Here is a 10,581-nt window from a genome sequence, read left to right as displayed (position 1 = left end):
GTACTGGCACAAAAACAGAAATATAGATCAATGGAACAGGATAGAAAGCCCAGAGATAAACCCACGCACATATGGTCATCTTATCTTTGATAAAGGAGGGAAGGATATACATTGGAGAAAAGATAGCCTCTTCAATAAGTGGTGCTGGGAAAACTCGACAGGTACATGTAAAAGTATGAGATTAGAACACTCTCTAACACCATACACAAAAGTAAACTCAAAATGGATTAAAGACCTAAATGTAAGGCCAGACACTATCAAACTGTTAGAGGAAAACATAGGCAGAACACTCTTTGATATAAATCACAGCAAGATCCTTTTTGACCCACCTCCTAGAGAAATGGAAATAAAAACAAAAATAAACAAATGGGACCTAATGAATCTTAAAAGCTTTTGCACAGCAAAGGATACCATAAACAAGACCAAAAGACAACCCTCAGAATGGGAGAAAATATTTGCAAATGAAGCAACTTCCAAAGGATTAATCTCCAAAATTTACAAGCAGCTCATGAAGCTCAATATCAAAAAAACAAAGAACCCAATCCAAAAATGGGCAGAAGACCTAAATAGACATTTCTCCAAAGAAGATATACAGATTGTGAACAAACACGTGAAAGAATGCTGACCATCATTAATCATTAGAGAAATGCAAATCAAAACTACAATGAGATATCATCTCACACCAGTCAAAACGGCCATCAACAAAAAACCTAGAAACAATAAATGCTGGAGAGGGTGTGGAGGAAAGGGAACCCTCTTGCACTGTTGGTTGGAATGTAAATTGATACAGCCACTAAGGAGAACAGTATGGAGGTTCCTTAAAAAACTAAAAATAGAACTACCATACGACCCAGTAATCTCACTACTGGGCATATACCCTGAGAAAACCATCATTCAAAAAGAGCCATGTACCAAAATATTCATTGCAGCTCTATTTACAATAGCCAGGACATGGAAGCAACCTAAGTGTCCATCAACAGATGAATAGATAAAGATGTGGCACATATATATAATGGAATATTACTCAGCCATAAAAAGAAACAAAATTAAGTTATCTGTAGTGAGATGGATGGACCTAGAGCATGTCATACAAAGTGAAGTAAATCAGAAAGAGAAAAACAAATACCATATGCTAACATATATATACGGAATATTAAAAAAAAAAAAAGGTCATGAAGAACCTACAGGCAAGACGGGAATAAAGATACAGACCTACCAGAGAATGGACCTGAAGATATGGGGATGGGAAAGGGTAAGCTGTGACAAAGTAAGAGAGTGGCATGGACATATATACACTACCAAATGTAAAATAGATAGCTAATGGGAAGCAGCTGCATAGCACAGGGAGATCAGCTCCGTGCTTTGTGACCACCTAGAGGGGTGGGATAGGGAGGGTGGGAGGGAGGGAGACGGAAGAGGGAAGAGATATGGGAACATATGTATAACTGATTCACTTTGTTATGAAGCAGAAACTAACACACCATTGTAAAGCAATTATACTCCAATAAAGATGTTTAAAGAAAAATAGTATACGTACAAGGGGGTTCACTGGAGTATTGTTTATATGTGCTAAACATAGAACCAATCTGTATGTTCAGGATGAATTAAATAGCGTATATCTTTCAGTGAAGAATCAAGCAGTAATTCAAAATGACTCTGGAGAAATATACTTATTAACAAAACTAATACATATTTTAAGAGAAGTAATAAATCAATACGTATTGTATTATACAAAACCACTTGTAAAAATACATATTTTAGGTGTCAATAATTATTATCACCATGTGAAATTTTTTTAAAATTTTGGTTATCTGTGTTTTCTAATGTTTCTACAATTTACTTGTACATTGTATGTGTGTAATTAAAAACAAGCGTAACAAGATAAAAAATTAATTAATTAATTAATTTTTTAAAAAAAGACACAGTGGAATGACTTCTGAGTAGGAAGGCATTTTATGGCACACCAACACTAAAAAAACTAGAAAAGCCAAATAAAAAAATAACATAAAAGCAAAAAACTGGCAACAATTTAAAATCCAGTAATAGAATATTGGTTGAATAATTATGTAACATGCATTTATGGAATGATATGCTATTAATCAAATCTATTATTCTTAAGACTATTTAAAGATGAGTAGAAATACTCATGGTGTGAAGGGGTCACAGGACAGGATTTCATAGCAAATTTTAAAATACAGGAAAAAAGGTTTTTTTCACTTGTTAATATACAAGAATGTTAGGTGATTATCTGGTCGATGGAAAAGATATTTTTTCTGTCTTTCCCAATTTTCTTTAAAAAAGTGCTACTTTTATAAATGACACGTTAAAATTAAAAAGAACAGAAGAGAGGGAGAAGTTTCTTTTATGCTGCTTGAAATATATACTGTTGTTAAAAAGGAGACAAACCCAAAATGAAGTCATTTGTGCTAGGCCACAGGGCAGCAAACTGAGACAATATCTAACCTCATTATAGACTCGACCTTCCCCAGGAATGTGACCTTTAATCAGCCAATCTGGAATTTCCCGGTCAGCACTAGGAGGAAATCCACTGATAGACCCTATCCATTCCCCTTAAAGAGGGTGACTTTGCCTAAAACAATGCATTTTTGCTAGTAATTTCCTTTTTTCTGCTCCCTCTCTGCCTTTAAAAACCTTTCCTTTTCTGAAGCTCAACAGAGCAGCTCTCTATTGCTGGAGGGGATGCTGCCTGATTCATGAATCATTTAATAAAGCCAATTAGAATCTTCAAATTAATCAGTTGAATCTTTGTTATTTAGCACTGTTTGTGTAAGACCATTCATTCTACTAACCCTGAATCTCTATTTTATTAGCAGTTTTTATGTAAGCATACACAGAGTTCAACGGCCCAACAGAGTAAAATTGCTAACTTTTATATAGTAATCATTTAATTTTTTAAAAAGTAAACCTTTTATATCATATGTTTTTAGTTATCTCAGGAAACAAGTTAGCAAACCTAATTTAATCTTTCCAGGAAAACTATAGGTCCATTATTCTGATATACTATATTGGGCTGTAAACCAGTGATGCCCTCTAGTTATTGATGAATGTGCAGTTTACCTTGCCCGTCAGCTAAACGTTCCATGACTGCTGTTTCAGAGGGCAGTACGTCTCCCACCTCAGTACCAGCTTCTAGGGTCATGGTACTCAAAACATCATCAGAATAACCTTGGGGCTTTATAGACAAGTTCAGGACCCACTTTTGACCTACAGAATCAGAATCTGCATTTAAAAAAGATCCCAAGTGATTCATAAGCACATTAAATTTTGAGAAACTGCTCCAGGTTACGAAGGAGTAATTTCTTTGGCCCTAACGTTTACATGAATGCTGGCTTTGCAGCTCTCCAGATGAAACCAAGTGCTTTTCCACACTGCCCTCACCATCTCTTACTTCCACCTTGCCCTTTGCACATTTTTCTGTGTCTCCAGATTAGAAGTAAAAGTTGTGTGGGAAATGAGATAATCAAATCCTGTACATAAAATTCAAATGTTTCCACGCTGAACCCATTTCACATAGAAGCAGAAGGGATAAACAGCTCTAATGTTTAAGTTCCAGGGCTCCAAACACTTTAACATTCCAGGTACTTCTGAAGTTCTTCAATGTAGAGGTTATTGAAAATCTGATTGTCCACTGATGACATTTATAGGGCATGACCATATTGTAACTTATTTTTCTAATAAACATACCAGAATTTATATATCCAACTAATTTCTTCCCTCTTGAAAGGAGTCGCCCTAGAAAAGAAAAATACAATTTCCTTTGTTTAAAACCTATCACTTTTCTTTCAGAATTATTTGTAGTCAAGATAAAATATAAGCAATTCCTTCTTCTTGTGTCATTACTCTCTAGCCATATCTAAAGTCTGAAAAAAAATAATTCCTAATTTAATCACTTTCTCATTTTTTATCATTCAGAATCATCTAGTTAGCTCACTATTTGAGTAATTTCCACAAATTAAGTACATGAAAGTCTGCAGACTTATCACCCTAGGGGATATTCATAAGTACTCAAGGCCACTTTTTAAGTTACAGAAAAGAAAAAGGGTTTGAAATAAACATCATCTCCTTTGAAGAGAATATTCATTTAGGTATAGAATCTGTTCTCTTTTACCAAAATAACACATATTCTAACTTTTTCATTTATAATACTTAAATTAAGAAAATGACAAGGCAGAAAAGCAAATTTCACATTAAAAAAATTACAAACACACTTTCAGAAATCTACTTTAATTCCAAGAGATTAATCTAGATTGAACAGTATTATTTTCTACTATTTCTACTTATACAGTAAAGCTAATAGTGAAACAACTTTCATAATACACGACACAGATTTTTGTTTCTTTTATAAATGTTACCTTATTTGTTATGTAATATATATTTTCATAAATTATTAATGACCTGGTTCCATTTAAAAAAAAAAGTTTCAGCAAATGTGAAAAGAAAATCATTTGTCAATTCATGATGATTAAAAAAAAGGGAGATGATACATCCTTCCACAGAAAAAAGTGGATTTACAGACCAGTTCTGAGAGCATTTCACATGGTAAAGTATCAAAATGTCTGATAAGCAGCCCCCTTCTCAGGTGGAAAAAAAATTATTTCAACGTGTTCCTCCTTTAAACTGCTCAGTAACCCCAAGTGATTTTTAAATTGGGAGGCAGGTTACTGGCAATAAGTTCGTCAAATTTAGATCTATCCTGAACAGGCACATTATAGAAATCAAGAACGTCTCTGACCCTGCACATCTGGTGAAGCCTGGAGTTAGGCACTGCATGGCCCAAGTCATCAGCTAAACGTGCCAAGAAGCTGAACTTCAGATGAACATCTTCTAGGGAGATGTTCTGCCAACTGTTAGGAACAGATGAACCAAAAACTTCTTTGACATGAGATTCCAAACGACTCTGGAGATCTTCGGGTGGTATGTATGTTCGGCTTCGTAAGGGTGGACACACCAGAATAGGTTCTTTCTTCACCTCCTCTACTGTCTCAGCCACCACTGGCTGTTTCTCTTTTCTGGAATGATCAAAAACAAATATGTGAATCTTCAGTTCACTGCATTAAAGAAGTTGACCAACAGAAGACCTAATTTTGCCCATCAATCTAAATCAATACACTGCACACTTACTACTCTTCTGGGCAGTGTTGAGAGAAGAGTCAGACAGGCCCCTGCCCTTGGAAGTTTATAGTTGAACTAAACTGGCACAAAGAGAAAACAAAAACTAATTTCAGATTTTACATGGTATAAGAATTCCCAAGAATGGGTGAAGGTAAATCCTCTGGGATTTCCGGTCCTCCCAGATCCAAACCCAATCTACCTCTCTAACCTCATCTCCCACTAATTTCCTATATACATTCTATGCCTTACCCAAACCAAACTACATTCTGTTTCCCACTTTCCTGATATCACATGTTAGCTCAAGTTATATCCTACCTGAAATAACTATCTTTCATCTCCATTTATAGAAATCTTATTTATCCTTTAAGTCCTGGGACAAAACTCTTCTCTCTCAAGCTTTACTTGATTTCCCCAATCAAGTATAACTGTAAGCTTCTCTGATCTCTCATGGTACTTTTTAAAAATTGAAGTATAATTGATTTACAATGTCATGTTAGTTTCAAGTGTACAGTACAGTGATTCAGTTTTATATATATATTCTTTCAGATTCTTTTCCTTATAGGTTATTACAAAATAGAGTTCCCTGTGCTATACATTACATCCTTGTTAGTTATCTATTTTATATATAGTAGTGTGTATATGTTAATCCCAACCTCCTAATTTATCCCTCTCCCTCACTTTCCCCTTTGGTAACCATAAGTTTGTTTTCTATGTCTGCAGGTCTATTTTTTTTTTTAAGATTCCACATATATCAGAGCACTATATATTGCTCTCAGAGCATACTGCATCCTACCTGAGTTTTAATTTTATTTACATTCTACTTCTCTTACTAGATCAGGGTTTCTCAGCCCAAACATTATTGACATTTTGGACAATTCTTTGTTGTGGGAAGCTATCCTGTTCACTGTAGGTTGCTCAGCAGCATCCCTGGCCTCTACCCACTAAATGCCAGTAGCACTCCTGTCCTCCAGTCACAATAACCAAAAGACATGGTCAAATGTCCCCTGGTGGGCAAAACTGTCCCCGGTTAAGAACCACGGTGCCAGATTATAAACTCCTGAAACGGAGATCTGTTTATTGATTTTGGGGTCCTTTAAAACTGCTTGTGTAACTATTATTGAGTACATGGGCCAATGTGAAGGAATCTGTCTTGACACATTATTTCAGTGCTTATATGTTCATAAACTAACTCCTGTCTTCTATGGAGTTGGCATCTGATTGGGATTGGTCACCCCTACAGAAATTGGAGGGTACCAGAAATGAACAATGTCTAGCCAAGAAAATCGTTTGTAACACTATTCCTCTGTGCCTACTCAAAGACTCTTCCAGCTATTCATCCCTCTTTCTGCATCAATTCTTTACCAATTTCTCCCTATCTACTAGAGTATCCCCATGACACACAAATATGCTGTAGGATCTCCCATCTTTAAAGGAAATTCTCCCTAGATTCCATGTTCCACTCCAGCTTCCTTTATAATAAAACTTCTCAAAAGAGTTGACTATGCTTATAGTCTCTACTTCCTCACCTCCCATTTTCTCCTCAAACTACTCCAGTCACATCTCATCATAATGAAATGTAATCTATTCCTTTCATCTCAGTAATCTCTTATACCAGTGTACCTCACCTTATTGCACTTCGCAGATATTGTGTTTTTTTAAAAGCTGAAGGTCTGTGGCAACCCTGCATCAATCAAGTCTACAGGCGCCATTTTTCCAACAGCATTTGCTCACTTCGTGTCTATCACATTTTGGGAATTCACGCAATACTTCAAACTTTTTTGATATTATTATATTTGTTATGGTGATGACCAATGATCTTTGATTTACTATTGTAACTGTTTTGGGGTGTCACAAACCACGCTGATACAGACAACAAACTTGATTGATAAATGTTGTGTATGTTCTGACTGCTCCACCAACTGGTTGTTACCTGGTCTCTCTCCCTCTCCTTGACCTCCCTATTCTGAGCCACAACAATATTGAAATTACGCCAATTAATAACGCTTCATCAGCCTGTAAGTGTCCAAGTGAAAGGAATAGTTGCACATCTTTTACTTTAAATCAAAAGCTAGAGTGATTAAGCTGAGTGAGGAAGGCATGTTGAAAGCCAAGATAGGCTGAAAGCTAGGCCTCTTGGCCAGTTAGCCAAACTGTGAATGCAATGAAAAAGTTCTTGAAGGAAATTAAAAGTGTTACTCTAGTGAACACACAAATGTTAACAAAGCAAAACAGCCCTACTGCTGCTGTGGAGAAAGTTTTAGAGATCTGGATAGAAGATCAAACCAGCCACAATATTCCCTTAAGTCAAAGCCTAATCCAGAGCAAGGCCACAACTCTATTCAATTCTATGAAGGCTGCGAAAGGTGAGGAAGCTGCAGAAGAAAAGTCTGACACTAGCAGAGGCTGGTTCATGAGGCTTAAGGAAAGAAGCTGTCCTCATAACATAAAAGTGCAGGGTAAAGCAGCAAGTAGAAGTTGCAGCAAGTTATCCAGAAAATCTAGCTAAGATAATGAAGGTGGTTACACTAAACAACTGATTTTCCATGTGGACAAAACAGCCTTCTTTTGGAAAATGTCATCTAGGACTTTCATAGCTAGAGAGGAGAAGTCAATGCCTGGCTTCATAGCTTCAAAGGACAGGCTGACTCTTGTTAGAGACTCACGTAGCTGGTGACTTGAAGTTAAAACCAATGCTCGTTTACCATTCTGAAAATGCTAGGGCCCTTAACAATTATGCTAAATCTACTCTGCTTGTGCTCTATAAATGGAACAACAAAGCCTGGAAGACAGCACATCTGTTTACAACATGGTTTACTGTATATTTGAAGCCCACCGTTGAGACCTACTGCTCAGAAAAAAATATTCCTTTCAAAATATTACTGCTCATTGACAATGCAACTGGTCACCCAAGAGCTCCCTGATTGAGACGTACAAGATTAATGCTGTTTTCATGTGTGCTAACACAACAGCCATTCTGCAGCCCACGGAGCAAGGAGTAATTTTTACTTTCAAGTCTTATTATTTAAGAAATAAATTTTGTAAGGCTACAGCTGCTATAGATTACAATTCCTCTGATGGATCTGGTCAAAGTCAGTTGAAAACCTTCTGGAAATAATTCATCATTCTAGATGCCATTAAGAATATTCGTGGGCTTCCCTGGTGGCGCAGTGGTTGAGAATCTGCCTGCCAATGCAGGGGACGCGGGTTCATGCCCCGGTCCGGGAAGATCCCACATGCCGCAGAGCAGCTGGGCCCGTGAGCCATGGCTGCTGAGCCTGTGCTCCGCAACGGGAGAGGCCACAACAGTGAGAGGCCTGCATCCCACAAAAAAAAAAAAAAAAAAAAAAAAAAAGAATATTCGTGATTCATGGGAAGAGGTAAAATAACAACATAAACAGGAGTTTGGAAGTTTCTAACCCTCACGGATGACTTTCAGGGGTTCAAGACATCAGTGAAGAAGTAATTGCAAATGTAGTACAAATAGCAAGAGAACTAGAATTAGAAGTGGACCCTAAAGATGTAGCTGAATTGCTGCAATCTCATGATAAAACCCCATCATTGAAGAGTTGCTTCTTATGGATAAGCAAAGAAAATAGTTTCTTGGGATGGAATCTACTCGGGCTAAAGATACTGCGACGATTGTTGAAAAGACAACAAATGATTTACAATGTTACAAAACCTTAGTTGATAAAGAAGGCGTAGAGTTCGAGAGAATTGATTCCAATATTGAAAGACGTTCTACTGTGGGTAAGATGCTATCAAACAGAATTGCATGCTACAGAAAAATCATCATTCAAGGAAGAGTCAATCAATGCCGCCAACTTTGTTGTCTTATACTAAGAAATTGCAAGACCCCCCAGCCTTCAGCAACCACCACCCTGAACTATCATCAGCCATCAACATCAAGGCAAGACCCTCCACCAGCAAGTATGACTCTCTGAAGGCTCAGATGATGGTTAGCATTTTTTAGCAATAAAGTATTTTTTTAACTAAGGCATGTATATTGTTTTCTTAGACATAATGCTATTGCACATTAGACACCACAATACAGTGTAAGCATAACTTTATGTGCACTGGGAAACCAAAAAATTTGTATAACATGCTTTGAGATCCTCGCTTTATTACAGTGGTCTGAAAACAAACCGCAGTACCTCCAAGATACATGCCTGTGCTCTAGTTTTCTTCATAATTTACCACTTTCTGAAATTATATTTGGGCATTTTTTCCTCCGCCATTACATATGCTCTATGAAGACAAAGATTTAGTCTGTCTTATTAACAACTGTATCCCTCACACCTAGACACCCAGCATATAGCAGACACTCTAGAAATACTTGTTGAATGAGCGAACAAAACAAACTTGAAGATTTGAAAGATAATAATAAATATTAACCAAAATAGAGGGGAAGCTAATAAATGCATAAGCTGATGATAAAAACCCTTTTGGATTGAAGGAGTTTTTGTTTGAAATCTAAGAGGGCATGTATTGTTCCCTAAGGTTCCTACAAATTTTGATGTCCTAACACTGAGTCAAATAGACTTACCTTTACAAAACTCCACATGGTATTGCGGGAAAAGCAGTAGATGGGGAGTTAAGAGGCCTGGGTTCCAGATCCAGCTCTGTCATCAACTTGCTTTCTGACTTTTAGCAAAATACTCCCTCTCTGTGCGGCCTCAGTTTTCTCTTGCCCAGAGTACTTAAAATTTGCGAAGGGATTTTGTTTCCGCTGCTGTATCCTACTTAGAGAAATACTGGGCCAGGACAGCTGTCTAAAAACCATTTGCTAAGTGGATCAATGAACGAACAAAATGAGGAGGTTGCACTTCATCTCTGAATCTTGCTTGTGAAGAAATATACCCCGCAAATGAATTTAGTTCATCGAGTACTTTCACATTCATGTTCCTGGGCTGCTCGTCCCAAATGAGTCACTTGTTTCCCGACACCACACTACACTCTGTGTCTGGAACACACGGTCAGTACGGTTTACTCAATAAATTAACGAGTTAAGTGGAAGGGTAAGGGGGTGGTATTTCGGTTCTAAGATGAGTAAACTGATGCCAAAAGAAGTGACGGGACCCCACCGCTCGCGGAAACCGGAAGCTTCTGAGCTCTGAACCCTAACTCACTTTCCTGCTCCTTCCCTGGTGGCGCAGGACCAGGGTCCCGTCTTAGTTCATCCTTTTCAGTTTCTCTCCTTACTTTCCGTTAGCATGACCCACCGTCTAACCTTCCACTTTACCTGAATCGAGACCAAAATTCTCTGCGTGGCGCCCCTGAGACTATCCACGTGAAGCTTCTCCTGGAAAAGCCAGACACCCAGAGCGCCGCCATGTTCCCCGAGAGCTTCAGGACAGAGCTCCGCCCCCAGCCGGCAGTGACGCCGCAAGATCAGCCAATCACATGTAAGCTTAGTGGCAGGTGGTCCCTTTTTCCCTCGGTTAAGACTCC

At 37.8% G+C, this 10,581-nt stretch overlaps 2 protein-coding genes across 3 annotated transcripts in view; both read right to left on the bottom strand.

Annotated features, from left to right (window-relative positions):
* BAAT (bile acid-CoA:amino acid N-acyltransferase) overlaps positions 1 to 3,753 on the bottom strand; it is a 48,130-nt gene extending 44,377 nt beyond the window's left edge. The window contains exon 1 of the mRNA XM_007119289.3: positions 3,706 to 3,753. The gene's annotated coding sequence lies outside the window, so the exon portion shown is untranslated. The remainder of the gene's footprint in view (positions 1 to 3,705) is intronic.
* On the bottom strand, positions 2,047 to 10,487 carry MRPL50 (mitochondrial ribosomal protein L50). 2 transcript variants are annotated; one of them, XM_007124764.4, is made up of 3 exons: positions 10,373 to 10,484; positions 4,754 to 5,030; positions 2,047 to 3,753 (listed from the first exon to the last, which is right to left on the bottom strand). In XM_007124764.4, the coding sequence occupies exons 1-3, from the start codon at positions 10,462 to 10,464 to the stop codon at positions 3,724 to 3,726; spliced, it is 399 nt and encodes a 132-aa protein (XP_007124826.1). In that variant the 5' UTR covers positions 10,465 to 10,484; the 3' UTR covers positions 2,047 to 3,723. The 2 variants fall into 2 exon arrangements, with proteins under 2 accessions (XP_007124826.1, XP_007124825.1); XM_007124763.4 differs by lacking the exon at positions 2,047 to 3,753 and having other exon boundaries at positions 4,333 to 5,030; positions 10,373 to 10,487.
* Positions 10,488 to 10,581: the final 94 nt, after the last annotated feature.

This window comes from Physeter macrocephalus, chromosome 9, assembly GCF_002837175.3.
Source record: "Physeter macrocephalus isolate SW-GA chromosome 9, ASM283717v5, whole genome shotgun sequence".
In the NCBI taxonomy this organism is placed as follows: Eukaryota; Metazoa; Chordata; class Mammalia; order Artiodactyla; family Physeteridae; genus Physeter; species Physeter macrocephalus.
This window is presented reverse-complemented; position numbering and strand designations above follow the sequence as displayed.